The 25,883-nt window shown below is 57.0% G+C and overlaps 1 protein-coding gene across 4 annotated transcripts; it reads left to right on the top strand.

Annotated features, from left to right (window-relative positions):
* The first annotated feature begins 3,192 nt into the window (after window positions 1–3,192).
* Window positions 3,193–24,470, top strand: LHX9 (LIM homeobox 9). Of its 4 annotated transcripts, none has more exons than XM_036354983.1 (6): window positions 3,193–3,285; window positions 8,507–8,625; window positions 10,365–10,567; window positions 11,910–12,265; window positions 18,946–19,148; window positions 24,319–24,470. In XM_036354983.1, the coding sequence occupies exons 1-6, from the start codon at window positions 3,258–3,260 to the stop codon at window positions 24,373–24,375; spliced, it is 966 nt and encodes a 321-aa protein (XP_036210876.1). In that variant the 5' UTR covers window positions 3,193–3,257; the 3' UTR covers window positions 24,376–24,470. The 4 variants fall into 4 exon arrangements, with proteins under 4 accessions (XP_036210876.1, XP_036210878.1, XP_036210874.1 ...); XM_036354985.1 differs by lacking the exon at window positions 24,319–24,470 and adding an exon at window positions 21,267–21,518; XM_036354981.1 differs by lacking the exon at window positions 3,193–3,285 and having other exon boundaries at window positions 7,958–8,625.
* Window positions 24,471–25,883: the final 1,413 nt, after the last annotated feature.

Here is a 25,883-nt window from a genome sequence, read left to right as displayed (position 1 = left end):
GAGGCGGGCATCTTTCCAGAAAGGTCCATGGGCCCATCTCCTTCCCATTCCTGGGTCAAGGAGCAGCCATTGTGGAGTGAGGGTGGATGGGGCTTCTGTCCTGGGTCCCAGGAGGGAGAAGAGAGAGAAACGGCCGAAAAGGCCCTCTTCCGGGGACATGAGGAGGGAAGGACATTCATTCTGACAAGGAGCCCGGCCGCAGTGTTTTGAGAAAGCCCCTTGGCAGATGGACATGACTTAGGGGGACCCCCTCCAGGGGGGCTCTTTCCCAGGTCACTGCCTGGCGGGGGGGGGGGGGGGGGGGATGGCCGCCCAGGAAGCCAGGACTGGGGTGGCCATCACAGGACTGTGTGACCTTCCTTGGGAAAATGTCAGGCCTCCCCCCCACTTGCTGGGGATGGTGGGGTGGGTGGCGGTGGGGCCATCTCACCGGGTCACATTCAGGGTCTGCGGTCCTCTGTGGTTCTGGGGAGATGCTTCCAAACCACAGGTCTGCGGGGGCGGGGGGGGGGCTCCCACAGTAAACAGTGTGGCCGCATGGCCGGGCCTCCCGCCAGAGGGTGGCTACACCGTGTCGCACGCTGTAAAGCTCACGTCCAGCTTTCTCACGGGGCGTGTGCCCACCGCGCGTGGTCGCTGGAGGAACAGCTTTCACAGTTTCAGAGACCCCTGCTGCTGGGCGCCATCCATCAGGGGGACGGGCTGCAGGTGCCTGGCCACAGGCTGTTTCCAACACAGAAACCCCTAAGGGAACTGGGGTGGGGGGGGCGTGTTGCTTGCTGTGGGGACATTCTCACCCCCTGCAGGCCCCCCAGCAGGGGGCTGGCACTCACCCCCCCCCCAGAAGCCACACTGGGACCCTCTATTTTGGGAGCCAGGAAGGGAAGGGCTTTTTAAAAATTCCCCTCCCCTCCCCGAGTTGGCATGGCTCAGTGGTTAAGTGGCGACCTATGAACCAGGAGGTCAGGGTTCATTCTGATCAGGGCACATGGGGGGGGGGAGGGGGTTGTGGGCTGGGTCCCCAGTGGGGGGCGTGCAGGAGGCAGCTCGTCCATGATTCTTATCATTGATGTTTCTATCTCTCTCCCTTCCTCTCTGAAATAAATAAAAAATATATTTTTTAAAAAAGAAAAAAAGCCCGCAGCTCGTTTAGTGAGGGGTCGGGTGGGCCCCGCGTGCCCTCTGGGTGCCCCGTCTTTGCAGGAGCGCCCCGCCGGCGCCACCTACACCCTGGTCCCCATGCAGGGTTTCAAGTTGGGCTGGGGACCCCTAAACCGCCAGATCCGGGGGGCGCCCTTCCGGAGACTCCGGGTGTCAACGCGTGCGAACCGGAACCTGGCTCTGGGGGGTCGGGAGCTTCCCCACGACCTCCTCTGTCCACCCGCATCGGTGTTCTCCCCGGGCGGCGCGGCTCCAGGCGCCTGTGCGCGTGTGGGAGGCACGCATTTACCAAACACCTAACCGGTTCCTCACCAAAACGGTCAAACGCGCTGCTTTGGGCCGGGATCAGTGGCAGCACCTAAGCGTTTTGGGGTGGGTGTCGCCGTCCGTCCATCCGTCCATCAGTCCATCCATCCATCCATGCGATGGCCTGGCTGGCCAGAGTAGAAACTGAACGTGGGCGGCTGCTCCCTCCCTGGCTCCGAGAACAGACCCAGATCCGGGGCTTCTCTAGGGCCGGGGTGGGGAGGAGCCCCGGGTGAGGGACCTTCCCAGGCGACGCGACGGTGGGCCCGGCTGGTGGAGCCGAGAGTGCGGGTGGGAGGGAGGGGCACTGCGGCCGGGGTGCCCCTGAGCGACATTGCGGATTCGGGGCGGGAAGAGGACGCCATCGGGCTTGGCTTCCAGGCTCCTCCGGGTCCCTGGCCTCTCCCAGCCTGTGCGCGGCGCTGCCCGGACCCACGCGCCCTGCATCCCACGTCCTCCGCTTCCTGGAGGCGCGCACCGCGGAGACGGGCTGTGGGGACACCCTGGGGGGGGGGGCAGGGAGGGACCCTCACAGTCTGGCTGCTCACACCCGCTGCCCCAGCGCCCAGGACCCCTCGCCCCCCCCCGTCTCCCGTGGCGAGGGGCGCGCTGGGTTGGGGAGTGAGGGAATCAGTGGCCAGAGGCCCGGCTTCCCGGTTCTCGACCGCTTCCCGGCTCCGGACGGCGCTCGGGGCTGCCGGGGCCACCGCCCCTCGGGGACCTGAGCTCAGGTAACCAGACGCCACCCACCCGGGGTGTGTAGTCTGTCTGCGCCCCCCCGCCCCGGCTCCTCTCCGGGTGTGAGCCGTCCCCCCGTTCCCCTTCCCCACCTCCTTCCTCGTGGGGCTGGAGAGGAACATCGGAACCCGCCGACCACGGCCCCCTGGCGCGCAGAGCGCACCCCAAAGTGCTGGGCCCCAGCTCCCCGCCCGGAGCGCAGAGAGCGAGCCGGGACCCGAGGGGAGGGGAGGGGTTGCGGCGAGCAGTCACTGGCCCAGCCCGGCTCCCCGCCCGCGCCGCCGCCCCTCCCGTCTAGGCCGCCGGCTGCCTCGGCCAGGAGGGCGCCCCGGGGCCGCCGCGCCGGCTGGGGACCGGGCCCGGGGCGCGCCGCCGACTCCCGCCCCCCGCGGCGCCCCCGCCCCGAGAGGCCGCGGCTTTACGAGGTTCGGGAGCGGCGAGGCCTCCATTAACACCTCCCCGGATGGCGGCGGGGCTGGGAGGGCGGGACGCAGCCTCGGAGCGCGCCTCCCGGCACCGGCCCCGGGGACCCTCTGCCCACCCCCCCTCCTCCCCCTCCTCTTCCTCCTCCCCCCGAGCCGGAAGCATAAACAGAAAATAAAAGACAGGTGGAGGGCGCTGCGGGCCAGAGGTGAGGGATGAGAGAGAGAAGGGGCGGGGGAGAGGTTTTCCCATCCCGCAGTTTATTTATTTGGATCAACAGAGGGAACCTCGGCGAGACCTGGGGGCCGGCCGCCGCCTCCCTCCCGCCCTCCCGGAGGACCGGGCTCTTGCGGGAGCATCTAGACCTCAAGGTAAGACCCGGGGGGCGAGGGCGGGGGGCGGGGGCGGGGGCGGCCTGGCGCCAGCAGCTTTATGCCCCGGGCGCGCGCGGAAGGATGGCTGGACGCCCTACGCGCACCGCCGGCGCCGGGTTCCGAGGACCCGCGCGGTGGGGGAGGGAGCGGGGGCGGGGGAGGGGGAGGGGGCCTCTCTCCGCAACCTGCCCGCGCGGCTGACGGCGGCTCTTCCTCGCAGGGCGGGCAGCCTCCGCCGGCTGAGCGGCCCCGAGGATGCTGACCGGCACGACGCTGGAGGCAGGTGAGGACGGGCCGGGCGCTCGCCTTCCCGGGTCCTTCTCTTGAGCCGGCGCGCACGGCGTGTGTGTTTGTGTGCGTGTGTGCGTGTGTGTGTGTGTGTGAGAACATGTGCACACGCGTGTGCGCGCTTCTCTGGGTGGAACGGAGAGGGGTGTGTGTGTCTTAGAAGTGACCCGCGCTGGGGAGGCGCAAACACCCAGCCGACGCCGGCCTTTCTCCAAGCGTCTGCCCCTCGGGGGGCGGAGGCCGCGGTGCCCGGAGCCCAGCGGGGTTCATGCGCGGGGGCTGCGCTCGGGTCCTCCCGGGAAGGGTGTGGGGGCCGGGAAGACCGCTCCCCCCCCCCTCGCAGGGCCTCGCTGGGAGCGAGCGGCTCCTGCCTCGCTTTTGTTCGCTGCAAACCCCGGGGCCGGTGCGGCGGACGCGGTGCGGGACGCGCCCCGTGATTCCCCGGGCGGCGCGGGAAGTCGGGGGAAGGGGCTGCAGGTATCAGAGCGCCTGGTCCCCGACTCGGAGGCCGCGCCCGCGCAGAGGAACCCGGGGACCCGGAGGGAGCAGGTGACCAGCGGGTGCTTGGCGGGCGCGGAGCCGGGGCGCGGACCGGAGCGCGCGGAGCTGGTGGCTCGGGCTCCCCCCGGGCGGCGGCGCCCCGGGCACACGCCCCGCAGGTCCTGGGGGTTCCCTCGGGTTCCCTCCTCGCGGGAGAGTCCGAGGCGCGCCGGCCGCAGCCTCGCTGGTGGGGAAGGAGGTTGGCACCGAGGGGTCCCTGTCCACGGACTGAAAGCGGCCCGGCGGCTCCCCGCCCTCCGCCCGCCCAACGCCGCCGGGAGCCCAGCGCTGGGTGGTCAGCGCTCCGTGCGCGGTACTCGCGCCGGGACGACGCTGACTCGGTGGGTCCTGGGTGCCGAGCCGACGCCACACCTTTCAGACCCAGGGCGCCTCCACCAGCTCGCGGGGCCGGGAGGACCGGGCCAACCCGCGGGCGCGGGGTCTTGGCCTCCGACGCGCAGGTCTGAAGAGACCCAGAACCGCTGGTGTTGGAGATGCAGGTCCGGGGCCCCTGGGAAAGCCAGGCTTCCTCCCTCCCCTCCGGGGAGTCTGGGCCCGAGCCCAACACAGGGTCTCTGCCGTTGTCCTGGTGGGAATCCCGGACCCTGACCCCTCGGTCCAGCTCCTGCGCCCCCGGAGTCTATCCAGCCGCGCGCCCGGGGAAGCGCAGGAAGAGCGGGTTGCGTGCGCCCAGCGCCGCGCCAGGCCCAGCGGCCAGAGTTCGGCCCCAGGGCTCCGAATGGCGTTTGGGTTCCGACTGGAGACGGGGTCTGGCTTCTGGGCCACGGGCGAGGCGGGCTACTTTCAGGGCACGCGAGGGGTGGAAGAAGGCAGCGCCGCCCAAACGGCCTCCGTCTAGTCCTTTGAGAGAGACAGGGGTGGCGAGGAGGGCCCCCCTCGGGTAATTTACCGGGGCTCCCCGACCAAAAGGGTAGGACACCCCCGGCCATACACCCAGATTCGTTAGGCGTCCTCTCCGCCTCTCCGCTCCCGAAGGAACGGGAGCAGGAGGCCGGGCTGCCATTTCCGCGGAGCTGAGGGGACCTCCCCAACCCGTCGGCCCCCTGCCCCTCCCCGGGCTCCCCGCTAACTTCCTGCATTGGCTGAGCCGGAGGGGTCCGGGCCGGCCCGTCTGCTTCATCCTGGGAAGCAGCAGATCCCGCGGGGCGCAGGAACTCATTACCCGACTTTTATAAGAAGGAGCAGGCGTAGCTGGGAGCCCAGCCGGAAACTGCTTCCAGAAGGCGCCCTGCCTTTCTCAGGAGCTGAGAGAGGAACAACAAATAGGGGTGGGGCGGAGAGATGAATGAATGAGTGAGTGAACGAATGAGTGAGTGAATGCGTGAATGAGTGAATGAATGAGTGAATGCATGAATGAGTGAGTGAATGCGTGAATGAGTGAATGAATGAGTGAATGCATGAATGAGTGAGTGAATGCGTGAATGAGTGAATGAATGAGTGAATGTATGAATGAGTGAATGAATGAGTGAATGCATGAATGAGTGAGTGAATGCATGAATGAGTGGATGAATGAGTGGATGAATAAGTGAGTGAATGAGTGAGTGGATGGAAGGCTGACAGGACTCGTTGTCTTTGCCTGCCCTGGACATTAAAAAAATATATTCTTTTATTGTTTTCAGAGAGGAAAGGGGAGGGAGAGAGAGACAAACATCCATGATGAGAGAGTATCATGGATCGCCTGCCTTCTGCACTCCCCACACTGGGGATCCAGCCCACAGCCCTGACTGGGAATGGAACCCTGATCTCTGGGTTCATAGGTCAAGCTCAACCACTGAGCCACGCTGGCCCAGCTGCCCTGGACTCTTTCCACAAGATCTGGCTTAGTTTCCTGGCGTTGCTGGTTAAACTTTCGCTTCCCAGAGTCTCCGAACTTTCATCTCTCGCAAGGAGAGAGTGGTGTTCTTGGGGGAGAGAGGGTCTTTTTTGTTTTTGCTGAGCTTCTAGAACCCAAAATCTAAGAACAGCCAGACCGAGTCCTGAACCCCCATTTGGGCAGGAGGTGTGTGTATGGGGGGGGAGGGCCGCGGGGGGAGAGTTCAGCTCAGAAACCAGAGAGAGCAGGTCCCTGGATTTCGGTCCCATATTTCCCATCTCCTAGGAGCTTGGAGCCTCCTTCCAGGAATGGACAGATATTCCTCTCCCAGACCCCATGCCTTCCCCTCCTCCTCTGGCCGGAGTCCTTTTGCCTGCTGACTTGTGGGGGGCCATCACCTCTTTGTGAGGGGACCTGATGTCTGGGAGAGAGGGGTGCCCAGCCCCTCCTTGGGGCCCTTTGCTGAGCTCCCAGCAGGCACGCGGGTTTGCAAAGCTCATTGATTTCCGTCCAAAGGGCCTAATTACCTTACTTACAGTAAACAGCCACCCTGCTGTCGGCCAGGGCTGCCAAGCTGGGCTGCGGGGAGGGGGGGCCTCCGGCTTAGTCCACTTGATTGGCTTCATTTTTGTGTGAAATTGTGTTTTTTTGAGCCACATTCTGACGCCCCAGGACCTCACGGCGGCGTCCAGTCTGCAAATGACATTAGTTCTGATCCCTAGAAAAGAATGGGGGGGGGAGTCTTGGGGGTCATGGAAGGGGTGACTATGGCAGCTTCAGAAAACGGCGTTTTAAAAAGGGAGTCAGGCTCTGCACCCAGAGTTCCCTCCTTCCATTCTCCCCCTCCTCCCCTCCCTCCCTCCCTCCCTCCCTCCTTCCTTCCCTTCTTCCGCCCTCCTTCCCTCCCTCCTTCCCTCTTCCTCTCCTCCCTCCTGTCCCTCTCCATCTTTCCAGGTTTGGCACGGTTCCTTGTCCTTCCTGCATTGGGAAGGGGGTGGGCCGCCAGGGGACTCCCGAGGTGCCGGGGATGTGTCAGGACACAGCCCTCTGCTCCTGGGATGGCTGTGCGGAGGGGGGGGACCCAGGCGGGCCACAGGGAGGAAGGCACCGAGCAGCCTGCCTCCTCCTCTCCCGTTCAAGCCAGGCCAGTTCCCGCAGGCGCCCCAGTTTCCACCGGCTCGGGGGCGTCTGGAGGTTTGAATGAATTGACCATCTCCTGGGACTGTGGGCACTTTCTAATAGGGCCCAGGAGGGGCTGCCTGGGACAGAGGGAGACAGAACAGTGTGGCCGCTGGTGAGATGCTGGCCAGCGCTCACCTTCCCCCCTCCCCAGCCAGGAGCCCCCCTTAAAGTCCCTGGTGCGGCGTCTCTGGGCCCCTGTCCGTCCAGGGCAGTGGGGACCCAAAGCAGCAGGCCCGTGCCCAGCTCACGGGATCCCCAGCGCTGCCCACACTGACAAGTGTCCAAGGGGATGCCAGCCTCGCCCGCCATGGTCCCTCAGACCCGACCAGCTAAGAGAGGAAGTCACCCATCTCTCCATGGACGGGGCCAGTGGCATCCTGATGCCCACCGCCCCCCCCCCACACACACACACTGATGTCTCCAAGAAACCCCTTTCCCCAAAAGTAAACTCTACCAACACAGCCTCTCCCGGCCCCAATCTCTCGTGGGTGTGGGGGGCGGCCCCAGCCCGAGGTAAGGGGAGTCCCCGCGGGGAGGGAGCGAAGGGCCAGGGGGTGGGCAGGCCAGGCATCGCTCTGAGCCTTTACTTCTTTGGGGGCTGGAAGCAGTGAATGAGCGGAGGACTAGCAGGTCCCGGGAGGAAATTCAAAGTTTGGAGGGAGCCGGCCTCCGGTTGGCCTTGAAGAGCCCCGGTCTGGTGCCAAGTTGGAGCCAACAGGCCGGCTCTCTGGCTCCTGAGCCCGGGCGGGGACCATAAGGGCTCCTTTTAAAACGTGGTTGCCGGGAAGTCTAGGGTGTGTGTGTGTGTGTGTGTGAGTGTGTGTGTGTGTGATGTGTGTGATGTCTGGTGTGTGTGCGCGCGCGCGCGCCCCCGCGCTGGGGGAGCGGGGATGGCACGGCGGCCCCCTCCCGCGGCCTTCCCCGACCCCCCTCGGTCCTGTTTGTCCCCGCTCGCCCATCACCGGGGGTTGAGAGGAGTATGACAGGTCTTTGTTGTCTGAATAAAAAAAAAAAAAAAAACCCGGTGGCGGCCCCGGAGAGGGACTCCTCCTCCTGAATGATCAGCCATGGGCTGGCGCTCGGCGCTGCGCACATTGGCCGCGGCGCGGGCAGGAGCAGTCCCAGCCCGACCCGCAGGCACGGGGACCGCGCGCGCCCGGCCGGGGACCCGCCGAACCGAGCCCGCGCCCCCGCCTCCGCCTTGGTCTTCAGAACCGTTTTCTGGCGGCACCAGAACTCGGGCTCCTCCCGCGCGGCGGGCGCTGCTCGGCAGTAACTCCGTCTCCCGGAGCCGCGAGCTTCCCTCCGACCCGCCCGCCGCTGCCGCCCGCGTTGGTTTGTTTTGCGCGCAGCAGCGGGAGCCGCCGGGTTTGGGCTCTTTCTGGTTTTTTCCTTCTTCCCTCTCTGTTTCTTTCCCTCTCATTGCTTTTTCTCCCCAAGCAGATCGCTTTCCCCTCTTCCTGCCTCTTTCCTCCGCGCTCTCTCCCTCCCGCCCTGGGTCCCTCCCCGGGCGGCTCTGCGCTCCCTGCGCCGCCGCCGCCTCCTCCGCGGTCCCCGCCGCGCGCGCCCGCCCTCGGATGCGCTGAGAGCCCCCGGCGCGAGTTTATGGAAATAGTGGGGTGCCGAGCCGGAGACGACGCGTGTCCCTTCCGCCCCCCAGCCATGCTCTTCCACGGCATCTCCGGAGGCCACATCCAGGGCATCATGGAGGAGATGGAGCGCAGATCCAAGGGCGAGGCCCGCTTGGCCAAGGGCGCGCAGCTCAACGGCCGCGACGCGGTAAGGAGAGGGCCCCAGCACCGCGCCCTGCGTGCCCCGGAGTCCCGGTCCCGGCGGCCCCGGGAGGAGGGTGGGTCGTGAGGGAACCGCGCGGGGCTGGCGGGTGGATTTTCTCGGCTTCAGCGCCCGCCTCTCGCTGCCGTGAAACGTCTCCACCGCGGAGACCCCGCTCCCACCACCGGCGGCCGCCGCTGTGCCCAGAAGCGCAGGTGATCCGGGAGCGAGCGGATGGGGACCGGAGGCTAGGGTCCCAGAGCCCCTCGGCGGCCCGCGGTCTCCTCGTTGCGAGGGGGAGCGAGAGGGACAGAGAGGGAGCGAGAGCCGGGCGCGGGCTGTGGGCTGATGGCGTCCGGGCCACGCGGGAGCCGGGGAGCCCTGGTCTCAGGTCTGACGACGGGGCCTTTGGGGGGACTAGGAAGGAAGGAATGGGCCACCTCTACTTCTCCGGACCTGGGCACCCCCAAACGCAGCGATTTTCGGGGTCCCTGGCAGCTCAGCTCGGCCTCGCTAGCGAGTCAGGACGGCGCCGCGCTGCGCCCCGGGTCGGCCCCGTCGGCTGTGCGGGGAAACCGGGTAAAGGAGCCGGCGGAGCGGGGCGCGCAGCCCGGGGCGAGAAGGAGCTGAAAAGCGACGTGATTCCTGGCTCCTGTTCGTGATACTCCCAGGCCCGTCCGCCCCGTAAAGAAAACCCTTTAATAATCTCTGAGCCGCCGCTTCCCGCCACGAACCGCACCCCGAACTGGAGGGGAAACTGCGGACTTGAGGACCCGCCTGCGGGCCCTGAGCGGAGAACCATAGACTCAGCGGGCGCGCAGCCTGGGGCCGCTCAGCCGCGTTTGGGGTCCCTTTCCCCCTCGCTATGAGCCCAGTGGGTGGATGTTTCCGCATTTAAAACCCCAATTCCGCGCGGGGCACGGGTCCCAGTCGTGGGCGAAACCTGACTTTCTAGGCCCGCCCAAGTGTCCTGGAAAGTCCGACCCGTTTCCGCAGGCCTTGAAGGACATGGCCAGAGCTTAGCTTTCCCAATCCCCTTTTAGGGGTCACCCTGTTTCAAAACCATCAGCCAGCACCCCACATTTCCCAAGCTGGGGGCTCAACCCGGCCCGGGCTCCCCATCCTCATCGGGGACACAGGCAGGGATTGAATTTGAGCACCAAACCCACGTCCAGGACGAAGGTCTGTCTGCACCCTGGCTGGGCAGAGGGGACCGGCCCCGGGACCCCCCTGGGAACTGGCACTCCCCACCAGGACCAGAAAGAGGACCAGGTCCCCGGAGAATCAGGGAGAACGACTTCTGCCCAGTTCATCCCCCTCAGAACTCTGTGACCAAACCGCCAGCTAGGCACAAAAACCTGCCCCCTCTCCCTGCTCCCGGGGATTCACGGGCGCAATTGTGATCTCGTTCGTTTACAATCAATGCCCTTCCCGCCCCCCAACCACGATGCCCGCGGATTTCACTCCGAGTGCCTCGAAAGCCACCCTTTCCATCTTTTTTTCATTTTGTTCGGGTTTGGAAACAGGCACCAAACTAGCATCCTTGCGCACCCAGGCCTTTTTCAAAGAGGCTCGGGGTGGCGGGCGCGTCCTCAGGTGACCAGCGGGCCCCGGGGACAAGCGGAAAGGGAGTGAAGCGCACAGGGGCGCGAGGGAAGGTGTCCCCGCTGTGGGCTGTGGCCCTCGCGCGCGCCCTGGGTCCCGCGGCCCGCGCCCCCCTCACCCGCGCTGTGTTCGCCTTGCAGGGCCTGCCCCCGCTGAGCCCGGAGAAGCCCGCGCTGTGCGCCGGCTGCGGGGGCAAGATCGCCGACAGGTACTACCTGCTGGCGGTGGACAAGCAGTGGCACCTGCGCTGCCTCAAGTGCTGCGAGTGCAAGCTGGCCCTGGAGTCGGAGCTCACCTGCTTCGCCAAGGACGGCAGCATTTACTGCAAGGAGGACTACTACCGGTGCGCGCCCCCCTGCGCCCCGGCCCGGAGCCCCCGTTCCCTCGGCTCCCCCCACCTTTCGCCCCGTCGGGGAACGGTTAGGGGACCGGGGACCAGGGAAGTCCACTGCTGACACCTTCAATCCGCAGCCCCAAGACGGACCGTGAGGATGGGGGGAGGTGGGGACCCACCTGGGATGTGCAAGGTCCCCGTGACCCCCGCGCGCCCCGGCCCCTCGCAGCGCGTGGAGGGAACCCCGCCGGGAAGTCCGGGTGGAGTAAATGAACGCGTCACTGTCCTCCCAGATGAAAGCGGGTTTTTTTCCGTTTACTACGAACGGGGCAAGGTCCGCGCGCTTTCGTCCCGGGCGCTGCGCTTGGGCGAGGGCGGCAGGGACAGTGTGAACGACCTGGGAAGGCAGGACTTCCCAGCCCGAAAGAATGGGGACCCCGTTCCCAGTTTCGCCCCCGCTGGGGAGGGGGGGACTTTAGGCTTCCCCGGGGCGCATGCAGTTACTCCTCCCGCCGAGGCGCCGGGACGCGGAAGGGGAGGGTGTGTGCGCGCAGGGATCCCGCTCCGCGCGCAGCCCGGGGAGAGATGCGGTTAGAACAGAATCCGCTGTGGAGCCCTCGAACCGTTTTCACTTGCGTTGCGATTGCATAGCCTTCCCGTTCCTGGCGAGTCAGCGAGTGCAGAGCCTGCTGTTTTATTTTCTTTAAAAAAAAAAACCCACAAAATCTTGGCCCAACTGGCTCAGGGGTTGAGCATCAACCCAAGGAGGTCAGGGTTAATCCCCAGGTCAAGGGACAGGCCCGGGTTGCAGGCTCCATCCCCAGTGCAGGGCGCACAGGAGGTAGCCGGTCCGTGATTCTCTCACCTCATGGATGTTTCTATCTCTTTCTCCCTCTCCCTTTCCCCTCTGAAATGAATAAAAATATTTTTAAAAATCTCCATGTTACAGAGAGGGAAGCTGAGAGTCAGTGGCTCTCTCCCATCATGGATGGTTCCTCTCTCTCTCTCTCTCTCTCTCTCTCTCTCCCTCTCTCTCTCCCTCTCCCTCTCCCTCTCCCTCTCCCTCACCTTCCTGTCTGAAATCAATACAAATATATTTTAAAAATCTCCATGTTACAGAGAAAAAAGCTGATGTGAACGGAAGGGGTCTTTGTCCCGTTTATCACATCAGGACAATGAACAGATGGAATTAATGGCCTGGCCGGGTCCCCGTCCTCTCCACCCGGAATGGAGCGCTCCCATCTCAGGCCTGGGCCCCGCTGACCCAGTCCCCGGGGGTCCCCGCGCGGGAGCCGGCCCTGCCTCGGCCTCCACCCGCGCCCTGACGCGCGCGCCACTGCTCTCCTTCCAGGAGGTTCTCCGTGCAGCGATGTGCCCGCTGCCACCTGGGCATCTCCGCCTCCGAGATGGTCATGCGCGCGCGCGACGCCGTCTACCACCTGAGCTGTTTCACCTGCTCCACCTGCAGCAAGACGCTGGCCACGGGCGACCACTTCGGCATGAAGGACGGCCTGGTCTACTGCCGCGCGCACTTCGAGAGCCTCCTGCACGGGGAGTTCCCCGCGCCGCTGAGCTACACGGAGCTGGCGGCCAAGGGCGGCGGCCTGGCGCTGCCTTACTTCAATGGCACGGGCACCGTGCAGAAGGGGCGGCCCCGCAAGCGGAAGAGCCCGGCCTTGGGAGTGGACATCGTCAATTACAGCTCAGGTGGGTCCCCGCCGGCGCCCTCCATCCCTACACCCCACAGGCCTCCTGCCCGTCCTGGATCTGGTTCCCAGAAGCCCCTCTCCCTGCTCATCCTTGTCCCTGGGATGGAAGGAGTAAGAGGGAGAGGAGGGATGGAGAAGGAGAGGGAGGAGGGGGAGAGCGACAGGGAGGGAGGGAGAGAGGGGACCCTTTATTTAAGTTGTGGCCAGAAAAACACTCGTCGCCATGGGTTCCAATGGCTTCCCCCAACAGGCGAAGTCAAGTTCTGGTTGCCCATTAGTTAACGAGCCCATTAGCGTCTGGCTCCCACTCCCAGCCAAACAGCCCCCCGGGCGATTCCTGGGTGGAAGCCACTTTATAGATCCTGGAGAAGGTTTCCCTAAATATAGAAGAAAAAAAGAAACGCTTCAGAGCCCAGCCCCCGTGGGCCCTGGGGGGTGGGGTGGGGGCAGAGGCTGCGGGTCGGTTGCCAGCCTGAGTTGGTTAGGAAAGCGGTTGGCAAGAGTGTGGAAAAAGCCATCCCTGAGGTTGGTGAGAGGTGCTGGTGGAGGGTGCGCTGGCGGCTCCCTCCGTAGGTAGGTCAGGCCGGCCAGCTGTTCCTTTCGATAAGCCAGCCAGAGGAGCAGGCCCGGAAGGTGGAGAGAGCCTGCAGGTGAGGCCCATTGGGGGGCGGGGGAGGGTGTCTTCGTGTCCAGCTGCTCTTGGCCCTACACCCACCTCCTCTTTTAATTGAAAACAAAAGGCAGGCCAGACCACCGTGAGCCTCTCTTCCTTGCCGTTGGGGACACACGGATCAGTCTCCATCTCTCTCACTCACCCATTTCCTATTGTTAGTAGCCTGTACCCCCTACCACCCCCCTGGTGAGGATGGGGACAGGCCTGGGGACCCCAGTCTCACTGCATAGGATAGAGGCCCCAGCCACTGGGAAAAGGGGTTCCAGTGGCCATGGGCCAACTTTGGGGAGTCTAAGGACCCGCCCTGTTGATGTGACTTCCCAGGCCCTAGTCCAGCTCAGGCTGGGAACCTCATGGGGGGAGGGGGACTCGGCCTAGGAGAGTCGCTCTGTTGGAAGGGACCTTGGGGACCATGTTGTGGCAACCCCACTCTGTTGCCATGAGCAGGAATATCAGTCGGGGCTCGGGCACCCCAGAGCGCACATAGATGTCTAGTTTTCTCTTCCCCCAGCGACTGGTAGGGCACCTGGTCTGTCTTCTGGCTCCACAGTGTCCCACCCACCAGGGACGTGGTTTGTCAAGGTCAGGCAGCAGGATGGAGCGGGTGGGAAGCCCCAAGTCCTGCTCCGAGGAGCCCGGAGTTTCCAGGGTTGGACCCGGTGGGTGCGCGGGCTCCCCAGCACGCTCGTCCCCAGGAGAGAGGGGATGGGGGCCCAGCGCGGCTGCAGCTGTCCCCATGGTTTCATGCCAGGGTCACTGGGCGAAGGAAGGAGGGCCGTCGGCTCCACAAGGTGCCCGCCAGGCAGGTTAGTGTCCGGTGGCCGGTGACCTGGTTTTGCCAAACCCGGTAGGTAGAGGGTCTCAGCTTCCTGCTCTTCCCGCCGCACTCCGGCGAGGGCTCTGGTTCCTGACCACTTTGCCCAGCAAATGACTTGGTGTCATTGGGTGCGTGGCGCCCGGACAAGACAGCTGGGCAGGAATTGTTCTTTATTAATAGACAGCGATGTCGGAATCCGGGGCCACTCAGCAAGGCTCTAATTAGAGAGAGAGAGGGGGTGGGGTATCAGCGGGAATCCCTGTAGGGTGAAGGACAATTCTCGCTAAACGGAGGCCAGCCTGGTTTTCACTCGTTTATTGAGCCGAATTGGCTGAGTGTGGTCTTGCTTAGCATCTTCCTTCACGTCAGGAAGACGTGAGGAGCTATAAGAGGGGTAGAACATTGCTTCTCCTACTGCGCTGAGGAGACCCAGCGAAGACAAACCTGCTCCTTTAAAATAATGAAAGATTCCTTCCATTGGGGTCCTCCGTTTGCAAACTGGTGCCCCCACCAGGCTGTGGAGGAGGAGGAGGAGGAAGAGGAGGAGATGGAGGAGGAGGAGGAGGGGGAGGAAGGAGATGCTGTGGCCTCTCTCACCCCCAGGAGTTTGCCCATAACTGGCCCAGATGCCTCTTCATTCACCCGCCCCATCCCTCCTGGACTCCCCCCATCTCCCCCCCAGAGAAGAGTGAGCACATAGCCCATATTTCTCTCACATCAGCTGGAAAGAATCTGGAGAAACGGGGTCCAACATGCCTGTCTGAAAATCACCCCCCCCCCCCCGTTTGTTACAAAAATGCCTCTGAGTTTAAGGCCAGTTTGTCACAAAACTAGCGAAAGAGAGGCTTGGGCGAATCCAAAGCGTTCCGAGGTAGGAAGTCAGATGGAGCCGCCGCTGACGCTCACTCTCCTTGGCCTTGGCCTCCCTGGGCCGGCGGTGCCATCTCCGCTTCCGTGTGGCTAGCGCGTCTCGGGGAGAGTCACACTGACACCAAACAAATAGCCCGTGGCCGTTGGCATCCTTTCCTAGAGGAGGAGTTGAAATCTGCTAATGAGGCGAAGGCTCCCAGCGAAGATGCGAGACTTGGCAGGGATCGGGTTCGTGCAAATGCCTTTCGCTGAGAATATTCCTGTTGCGGTTCTCCGTGTGCAAAGAGGCAGCTATTTTAGGAAGCGACGTGGGAAATGTATCCGGAATGCTGGGTTGAAATGAACTCCCCTTCCCCCCACCCCCCCAGGGTGGAAAGAAGTAGTCTAGGACAGGCCACTCTTACTTGAATACTTGAGCATTCATTGAAAGAAGGAGCGCTCTGGGCTCCTCAAAAATCTCCCTTCCCAAGTTCAGAAGCTCCTGGTAGCTGCTCCGTCAGCTTGGCACTGACCCCTAGTGGTCTCCCAGGGATCGGTTCCGACGAGAAGGTTCCTTCAGAACAGGAGAGCGCGTGGGTGCCCGTTCTCTAAGGGGCTGCACAGCGAAATAGTCAGATCTTCTCATTAACGAGGCGCCAGATGTGCGCCCAGAGGTGTGTGTGTGTGTGTTTAAAGACAGTTTTAAAAGAGAGATCATTTCATCTCATAAATCAGGGGGCGGGGAGGGAAACCCCACGGCTTTCGAAGGGGACCCCAGGGACACACACGCCATCGCGGGCGAGTTTACAGGATGCATTTGCAGTTACAGGCAGGTGATGCGGGAGGAGGCACCAAGCCACTCTGCGGGTGAACTCGATCGCTCTATTAAGCTGAAATACGCAAGTGATAACGCAGTCACCGCATCCATGCAGTGAAGTGCTAACCCTCTCCTTGCACCCGGAACTGGGCTCTGTGAAAACAAGGGCCATCCTGGCGTTCGACACCCTGAAATTTTCCTCCGATTAAAACCTCATCAGCCAGGGAAGTGGAAGCGATTTTATCAAACCTCCCCATCATTTTTGTTCACACGATTCCTTTGAAAGGCTAATGAGCATGGAGATAGGTTAGGAATCAGCTCATTTCTAAGAAATAGGATTTGGGGGGAGAGGGAGAGAGCGAAGGGCCTCGTTAAACACCAGTTAAGTCTCCCATCCCAAGTGTAATATTCCGTTCGACGTGTTGTTCAGGAGAAGTGACGTGTTACGTGTGGCAGGAACGCAGTCTCGTTGGCAGAAGCCGGGGTGTCTAAGGCTGGCCCCTCTGACCGTTCCGTTGTGGGTACATTTATAATCCGGGGGTGAAATACAGCCCAGTGAACTGGAGATAAGTACAGTTTTATGGCGGGCCATAAGATGCTGTTTCACCCGTTTGAGGATATAAAAGTGCCGTTCTGTCGGGCATTTGAACTTGACATCGCCCCACTGGGCTGACATCGGACACAATTCCTAGTATCTTCTCCGTTGTCGGATCTCCCGGCATATGCTACCCTTGCTCGCAGAGCTTAAAAAGTCCATGCTCAGCATGGGGGTGTGTGTGTCTAAGTTAGATTCCATTTCCAGTTGACTTGATTTTGCATGAATCGTCAAGGACAGTGGTGTTGATGGCCAAGGTGCAAAGTCTGCATTGCACGCTATTGAGCTCCCTGCCGGCCGTGTGCTTGAGGTAGGAGCCGCAGAGGTGAACTGGTCTTTCCGGCGTCGATGAACTCACCTGCCCCGTTACACCTGGGCTGGGCGCCCTCCTCCTTCTGTATCTGATGGAAATACAAACAAAGGAGACGTGAGTTCATGCCTGGTTCCCGTGACACGAGGGAGAATTTCTTGTTTAAATGCGTTTCGTGATGTGGCTGATCTCTTGATGGGACACTGCTTATCTACTGTGTTTCCGTACAGAAGAGGATTTATTGAAAATATCTTTTAGGACGTAATTCTAACCAGAGCATCGCAGGCAGGTAATATTTCACCGAGCAGAATGGAGGCGCTGATGTTAAGAGATGCCTCGCTTGCTTCAACATTCAAGTTTCTCCACACCCCCCTGCCCACAGCGGCATGATCAGGTTGATTTTATTTTTTTTTAATTTATTATCATGATTTTTAAAATCCTTATTGTGGAGAATCTTACAGATGCTCCCCCCCCCTTTTCACTCCATGGCCCCTCTCCACCGGGTTCCCAACCTGCCCCAGGCCTTCACCCCCCTACTCTCTGTGTCCATAGCAAGATCTTTGGTTCATCTCTGCCCTCTCTCCCCCACTTCCCTGAGATTCCTCGCTCTGTTCCCTGCTTCCTTGCCTCTGACTCCATTTTATTCACCAGCTTATTTTGTTCATTCGATTTCTTGTTTATTTTGATTTTTTTTAAGATTCAGTGGTATTGCTTGTCATTTTATTGTTTTCAGGTATTCTGTTATAACGCACTAAAGTTCAGGCTGATCAGATGGGAATATTCATCGGATAAGTATCTGAAATAAGCTTTACAGGGGGGAAAAAAAAATTGCCACGGCCCTATAAGCTGGGAAGTTGGCCGAATCCGTGAATAGCTAGCAAGATGTTTTCGTTTTGTGATCATGTTTGCCGTGTAGAGCCGGTGGGTTCTTGGAAATGACCTTTTCAATGCACAGCTTTCTACCCTGGGGACAATGACCTGCAGGCTGGGCTGGTTTGCCCTCAGGAGGGCTTTGCGAGCAGCGAGGAGAGGCCGCCCGCTCTGTGCCAGGCCTGCCAGGGCACAGCTCAGGCCCTCTCACACCCGCCAGAGCCACGGGGCAAGAACTGGGTCTGGAAATGAGGACTCTCTGTGCTGTGAGCTGTGAGCTGTGAGCTGTGAGCTGTGAGCTGTGAGCTGTGAGCTGAGCTCAGGCCTGTGCCCAGTGCAGACAAGCCTGGGCTCATGCCTCCGGGAATATGCATTAAAGCAATTCAGGCACAGCCTCCACGTTCACCAGCTACAGCCAAAAAGCCCTCAGAAGCCATATTCCTACGATCGCATAAGCCATCTATGCATTTCTATTGTGTAACTTTCCCCCTTCTCCGGACACTTGCTTCTTCCTGATGGACAAGGTTGTAGGAAGCTCAGAAAAGGCTAAACATTGGGCCCCGGCCGGTTTAGTTCAGTGGTTAGAGCATCGGCCTGTGGACCGAAGGGTTCTGGGTTGGATCCCGGTCAAGGTCATGTACCTCAAGTGCAGGCCCTGGTCAGGGCGCGTGCAGGAGGCAACCCATCGATGTGTTTCTCTCACATCACTGTCTCTCTCTGTCTCTCCCTCTCTCTAAAAATCAATGGAAAAAATATCCTCGGGGGAGGATTTAAAAAACAAAAGAAAGAGAAAAGGCCGAACATTGGAACTGACTTAGCTGGTGGCTCCCGAAACCCTCAGATGGCAAAGGCACTGGCTTCGGGGAGTGCGTCTCCGTTCACAAATACAGGCCGCGTGGAGACGCGGGGCCTCTATAGACTGGGTGCGGAGGGACGTACGTACGTTAGGACGGGGTGGTTTTCTTTTCTCTCCCTTTTGGAGATTTCTCTCACTTCCACACTTGCAGCTCTTCCTCTTACGTTGTCCTGGCAACCGTGAAGCAGGAGAGGAGCCTCACGGAGTGTTTTCCTATGACATAAGCTGTGGTCCTGGCCACCTCCGCAGGCCGGTTGGGCTGACTTTGGCAACTGACCTGCTCTGGTTGCCTGGAGACCCTCCTGATGGGACAGACCGCCTTTTCCGTGGCTGTTTATTTTTTCATTTTATTCTATTTTTATTTTTTAAAAATATATTTTATTGATTTTTCACAGAGAGGAAGGGAGAGGGATAGAGAGTCAGAAACATCGATGAGAGAGAAACATCGATCAGCTGCCTCCTGCACCCCGCCCCCCCCCCCCACTGGGGATGTGCCCGCACCCAAGGGACATGCCCTTGACCAGAATCGAACCTGGGACCCTTCAGTCCGCAGGCCGGCGCTCTATCGGCTGAGCCAAACAAGGTAGGGCTCATTTTATTTTTGAAATATGTTTTTTTATTGATTTCAGAGAAGAAGAGAGAGGGATAGAAACACCCATGATGAGAGAGAACCATGAATGGGCTGCCTCCTGCAACCCCCGCCCCCCCCCCACCTAGTGGGGCCTGAGCCCCAAAACCTGGGCATGTGCCCTGATGGAGGGGGAGGGGGGAATCGAGCCCGTGACCTCCTGCTGCATAGATTCCGTGCATAGATTCCGTGCTCAGCCCCCTCCTCCTCCCCACGCGAGGGCCGTCCACTGAGCGCTGGTGGGTTCCCTGTGCCCCCGACAGGTTGCAACGAGAACGAGGCCGACCCCCTGGACCGCGACCAGCAGCCCTACCCGCCCTCGCAGAAGACCAAGCGCATGCGCACCTCTTTCAAGCACCACCAGCTGCGGACCATGAAGTCCTACTTCGCCATCAACCACAACCCGGACGCCAAGGACCTCAAACAGCTCGCCCAGAAGACGGGCCTCACCAAGCGAGTGCTGCAGGTAAGAAAGAAGGCGCCCTCCTCCGCCGTGCACACCCCCTCCCCCCCAAAATCCCACCCCCTGTCCCCGGGCCAGGGAGCCAGGTCTGCCCCCTGCTGGCTGGTGCAGGGATTGCCTCCACCGCGTCTCCTGAGCTGACCTTAGTGATGCTCCTAGAGGGGGTGCTGAGCTTTCTCGGGGGGCTCCCCCGAAGGTGCCCCAAGAGAGAGCAGCATCTTTAAGAATGCAGGTCCCCCCGCGCCCCCAGAGATGGAGAGTGGGGTCCTCCAGCCAGCACAGCTGCCTCCCTGGTCTGCAGGCCTCAGGGATATTACTTGCACAAGCCGTGGCTTTACTTGTTATTTTTGTTATTTCATTTTTATCTAAGCTGTGGCTGTCGAGGGGGGCTTTCACGCTGGGCTCCCTCACAGACTTGTGGGGGACCCTGCCTGGCTGGCTTCTCAGCAAACTCTTGGCAGCCAGCTCACGGGCTGTGTTACCACCTTCCAAGTTCAGGTCCACCCCCCCCCTTTTTTTTTCAACTCCCCCAAAGCCACAGTAGGGCCCGTGTCTCAGCAGCCCATTGGAGCGGGTGTTTTCTCATGGGAAGGAACCACGTTTCTAGAAAACCAAGTATTGGGGTTTGGATCCTGACCTCAGCCAGGTCCGGCTCTCCGACTGATGAAAGAAATGGCAGGGGGTTGAGATGGCTCCCTGGGCCCCCCCTTCCATGTCTCAGGGGTAAAGGGCAGGCATTTAAAATCCCCCCACACACACCCGTTTGAGGCCTGGTGGCCCGTGGGTTTCCTTCCTGTGCTGAGAATACCTCCCGTGCGTCCGTCTCAAGAGCAGCCGAGCTCTGGGGGAATGATGCTCACTTCCTAGGAGTGAGTCAGACTCTGGCGATGGCCACCTCTCCTCCTGCTCAAAAGACAGCGGCTGAGGAGGAGGCTGGTGCACTTTCGGCCCTTTCTCTCCGGCTTCCAGGGTGTCACCACTTAAGCTCATAGGTCCCCGGTGGACCTTGTTAAGCCTGGGGGCGGGGATACAGGCAGTTGATAGAATTTATATAGTATTCATGGAAGGGATCTATTGTTTTAAAAAAGCGCCAAATTTTTTAAAAAGCAAATAAAAAGGACCACCTCTCCCAAGAAAAAGAAACCATTATTTTATTTTTTTATATTTAAAAAACTATGTTTGTTAAAAAATATTTTTATTGATTTCAGAGGGAGGAAGGGGAGGAAGAGACAGAGAGAGAAACATCCATGATGAGAGAGAATCATTAATCAGCTGCCCCCTGCACGTCCCACACTGGGGACCGAGCCCACAACCCGGGCCTGTGCCCTGAGCGGGAATCGAACCGTGACCTCCTGGTTCATGGGTTGACGCTCAACCACTGAGCCACGCCGGCCAGGCTAAAATACGTTTTTATTTATTTATTAGAGAGAGAAGAAGGGAGAAGGATAAAGAGATAGAAACATTGATGAGAGAGAAATATCATCCATTGGCTGCCTCCTGCTCGGCCCCTACTGGGCGATTGAGCCTGCAACTGGGGTACATGCCCTTGACCAGATCGAACCTGGGACCCCTTCAGTCTGCAGGCTGACGCTCTACCCACTGAGCCAGACGGGCTAGGGCAGAAACAGTTATTTTTAAAAAGAGAAATATATATATATATATTTTAAAAAGGAGCCCAGCTGGTGTGGCTCAGTGGTAGAACATCGACCTGTGAACCAAGAGGTCACAGGTTCGATTCCCGGTCAGGGCACATGACTAGGTTTTGGGCTCCATCCCCAGTGGCGTGCAGGAGGCAGCTGATCCACGATTCTCTCTCATCATTGATGTTTCTCTCTCTCCCTCTCCTTTCCTCTCTGAAATCAATAAAAACACATTAAAATAAAAAATGTTTAAAAAGGGACACCATTTACTTTACAGAATTGTAAGTAAAATAAAAGAGATAAAAATAAAAGAATGAATGAATGAAAGGAAGGAAGGAAAGAAGGAAGGAAGGAAGGAAGGAAGGAAGGAAGGAAGGAAGGAAGGAAGGAAAGGGGGGGAAAAGGAAAGAGAAAGAGACAGGGGAAAAAAAGAGTCTAAAATTAAACCGCGGTAAAGACATCCCTTGGGATTGGTTTGCAGGTTTGGTTCCAAAACGCACGAGCCAAATTCCGAAGGAACCTCTTGCGGCAGGAGAACGGGGGTGTGGATAAAGCCGAGGGCCCGCCGCTCCCAGCGCCGCCCCCCGACAGCGGCCCGCTCACCCCGCCAGGCCCGGCCGCCCTCCCAGACCTGGCCGACGCCCCCCTCACTGTAGTGACAGCCGTGCCCTCGAGCATGGACAGCCGCGAGCCCTCCAGCCCCTCCCAGACCACCTTAACGAGCCTTTTCTAACAGTGGTTTCCTGTTTTGTTTTTTTTTTCTTTTTTAAATGCTCCCTCTTCTTTCGATTCTGATCCTAATTATTATTATTTTATTATTTACAAGACCTCCCTTCCCCGCCTCCTAACCCGCAAGGTGTTTGGGAAATTAAAACAGCTTGGTGTGTAGCATCGGCAGCCACGTGACGAATGAGTTTACAGCCCCGTCTCCTTGACAAAGTGTATTTTTTATTATTATTATTATTATTTTTTGTCCACAAAGTGTAGTTGGATTTTTGGTGGGTTTTTTTTTTTTTTGGTGTTTTTTTAAAAATTAATCAGATCATTCAGTCGGCAAGGGGAGTTTTTGAATCCTCCAAGTGCCTCTTAAAATTGTATGTTACTTATTTCCAGAAATCTCGGAGGGGAAAAAAAAAGAGAGTGGTCTTTTGATGGGCAAATATTCATATTCCCTCTTAAGTGATTGGGTTAATAAAGTATCAGTCGATGAAAACGCTTTAGGAAAGCTGGAAATTGTATGTGTGCTTAGGGAATTTTGAAAACGTCCCATTTTAAAAAAAAAATTTTAAACTGAAAAAAGAAAAATGTTTCGGTCACTCCTTTTTCTTACGAATGAGGAATATGATTACACAAAAGCACTAACTGTAGCAGCTCAAATAGGAGAGATTCATTAGATTTATGAGGCTGAACAACTCCTCGGAAATGGGACTCTTAGGGTTGCACAGCTTCACAAAACTCCCACTAGCTCCTTGCTTTTCAACATTTGGACAATACTTAAATGCCCTACGTACCCACAAAACTCCAAATAGGACTTGAAATCCTACATTTTTTAACCTTCCAAAGCTGCAAATGGTAGTTGTAAAACCATTCTGTCCAAGTTAATCCCCCCCACCCCTTCCAGGGAACGTGAAAATAAGCAAAATACAATTTTTTAAGGAGTCGAAAAAAAAAATCAGCATAAACTTAATTAATAGCTTTATGAATTGGCTTGAGCTGTACCATGATATTGTGTCTGGCATTCTACGTGAATAATGTTTTAAAAAAACCCCAACCAACTTAATAGACGAATACCAACAATGAGCATTCTTTGATGTTCTGTTTTATTTTACTTTGGCACAGCTCGATATATTTGTCAGAAGCAAACTTTTCTGACATTGGAGATTCAAAGTCATTAACGTAGATAAACTCAGAGGCCTCGTGGATGCTGATCTGAATATATTTCCTAGTTTACAGTAGCATTTTTTTGTTCTTTTAATTTAAGCTAAAATCGTAATGGTCTGGGCAGTGGTGAATGTCCATGTGTAGGCTTCCGTTGTAGTTAAATACCAATTAGAATGTGGATTTCCTAAAAAAAATAAATAAATAAAAATAAAATAAAAAAAGGAGTCAAGATATATGTCTTGCTTTAGTGGATTGTTAAGAATAACTTTGCACATGTTCCCCACTTCTTGGACCCCTCAAATCTCCTCTGGTGGTCCAAGTGGCAATTTCATAGATTTTTTTTTTTTCCAAGGTGTCCTGGCTGTTGTATAGACGTGTGGTTACCTATTGACAGTTCACTGCCCACATTTAAGTGCATTATCGTAACTCTTGCTCAGGGTCTTTAGAAAATTAGCACAGAAAGTAGCTTATTTTTTAAGAAAAATAAAAATAAAGATGATGGGAGATAAGTTAACACTGTAACAGAAGGAAGGCGTGATCGCCATTATGCGGTGTCATCTTCGACGGGGCGGAAATCTCGACTTTCCCCAGTTCTATTCGATTTTGGGCATTTACCACTAACCAGACCAAACAACCTTGATAAGGCTGAGATGTTCTTCATACACTTTTACAGGTAAACTAGCGATACTTCCACATGTTGTTCTTGGACGGAACAACCTATGGTACTATAGGTCTACTTTATGAGGTAGACGGATTTATAACTCAGTTCTCCTATGTGCCTTAAAGATCTCACTTAGAAGTAAGTTTGTGAAAAGAAAAAAAAAAATCAGGATTATATGTGTTGTCCGTTAACTTGTTTGAAGCCCTATGACGCCTCACTAGTTTTGTACTGTTTTCCCTCTTATTTCTGAAACTCTTTTTATGGTGTAATCCGGTCAGGGGGACGAACATGTCATAGAAAGCGGTGTGCACTCTTTCAAATATAGTTGATAAATCCAATAATCTTATATATTGAGCTTCGTGTTTATAGTACAGTAAGTGGTCTAGCAGAACTGTCCCTGTTTTCTTTGTTTATTGATAAATGCATTGTATAGAAACTATTTCCCCTAAATATTTATTGGACCAAACAATTGTGATTTATCCTATTAAATTTTGTGTGAATAAACCATTTTGAATCTAAGGAGTTTTATTTCCCACAAGTTTTATTTAAAGCTTAACCAGACCGATGTGTTTCCAATACTGTACAGTATGTAAAAGCTACTAAAAGAGCAATACAAACGCTTTTTTTAAAAAAAAAAAAAGAATAGTCAAACATACAAAGAGTTTTAAGATCTCCAAACTTCTGATGCGCTTGAAATGTACACCCCATTGCAATGTCATTCTACGTGGAGTTGCCTTTGAATCTATTTTCTTAGGATACAAGTAATGCCCCATAGATTTGAGTCAGCCCAAGTTTTGGAATTTAAAAAAAAAAAAGAGAGAGAGATAACTAACAGATACAATGATTGCATGAAAAAGAAACCTTAAATATGATTAAGATTTCATAGTAGGTCTATTGAGCACCAATGGATGTTTGTAAATCTAATTAGAAATTGACCCCTAAAAGCCAAGTTGCTCTGTAGTTAATAAATTGTCACTATGATTTTTTTCAGGGAGAACAAATCTTGGGGTATTACAGCCAAACATCCCGACGATTGAAAATTCCCTAAAGTATTAAAAGAAGGGGAAAGTTTGATCGGAAATCCACAGCAGTGAAGACAAAGACAAATATTAGGTTATGCTAATCACACACTCTAAAAACCGATTGAGCCAAAAAAAAAAAAAAAAAAAAAAGAGCGAGAGAGAGACTTAAATGTCATTTCCTGATGGTGAACAATAAATAATTCTGTTCTTTATGATGCCGAACACACACACACACACACACGGGGGCTTCACGTGATGTGGCTTAAAACGAAACGAGATAGACCGTGTGTATACACAGAGCCACCGGCAGCCTATGCCCGCCTCACCCCTGAAGCCAGTTATCCTCGGAAAAGCAAACCCCGCACACCTGTCAAGCACAGTGCAGCCCCCCACCTTCCTCTCACCTGCTTGCTCACGTGTCCTGGTCCTACCTGTGAAGGCATCTTCCAATTGTAAAGTCAGAGCCACCCCAGGCCTCGCTGGAGAGAGTAGGGAACCACCCCCCCTCCCCGCTATCCTCCCCCCCCCGCCCCGTAATTCTAGTCTTCTTGTTTATTCCTTTCGAATCAGAAATCTCTGCATGTACCTCTCCACCCGCCACTCCCGGCGTGCACCTCTGTATGAAGACTTGCCTTTGCTGTTTCCTGTATGATAAGTAGCTTTCACGAATAAACATTGCCTGCGATGCGAGCAGAGTTCACTGTATGTGAGAGACACACACAGGGTCGAGGTGAACGTTGCACGCTGTCCCCAGGAGGCGGCGTCGCGCATCTCCAACTTGTGAGACGTAGGAGACGGTCGAGTTGGGTTTGACTGTCGAGGTTCCGTGCTGGTAGTCTAGGATGCCATTGCTGACCTGGTTTTCAACGTTTCATGGATCAATGGGCGTGTATTAAAAAGGAAAGAAAAAAAAACCACACACACACAAAGAAACCCAGAATGGCAACACAATAAACGTAGAATCCAGTGGCACGTCAAATCTCTGCAGCTTTTTTTAGACGGTTAGGGTGACATTTACAGACGCTCTGTACGTTTACATGTTCGCTATGCAATGGGCAGACTGGTCGCAGTATCCAAATACATCCTTGAGCTCCGCAAAGACCCAGCCTTTACGGAGTTCAAACTACATGACACGACACGCAGCGGGAGCACGTGGCGAGGGGAACACATATGTAGGAACGACGTTTGTGTTGTTTTTAAATTGTTAACGGGGATGTTGGAAGAAAGGACTTTCTAACGGTTGCTATTTAGCTGTATATCCAAAGCAGATGTGAAACACGTTAGCGTCTAACTTTCCAGGAAATTTTTCATGCTGATGAAATTTTTATTATATACAAATGAACCCTATGTAAATGATGTAACTTTTACGAATGACAGACATTAAATATTTCACTGACATGTGTTCTCAGAATTTTGAATGTTTTCTTAAATGCTCTCACTTCCTGAATCCCCCCCCCCCAAAAAAAGAAAAAGAAAATGTAAAGAGAGAAAAACTCACTGGTTAAAAAAAGAAGAAGAGCAATAAACCATGACA

Source organism: Myotis myotis, unplaced genomic scaffold (assembly GCF_014108235.1).
Source record: "Myotis myotis isolate mMyoMyo1 unplaced genomic scaffold, mMyoMyo1.p scaffold_m19_p_21, whole genome shotgun sequence".
In the NCBI taxonomy this organism is placed as follows: Eukaryota; Metazoa; Chordata; class Mammalia; order Chiroptera; family Vespertilionidae; genus Myotis; species Myotis myotis.
This window is presented reverse-complemented; position numbering and strand designations above follow the sequence as displayed.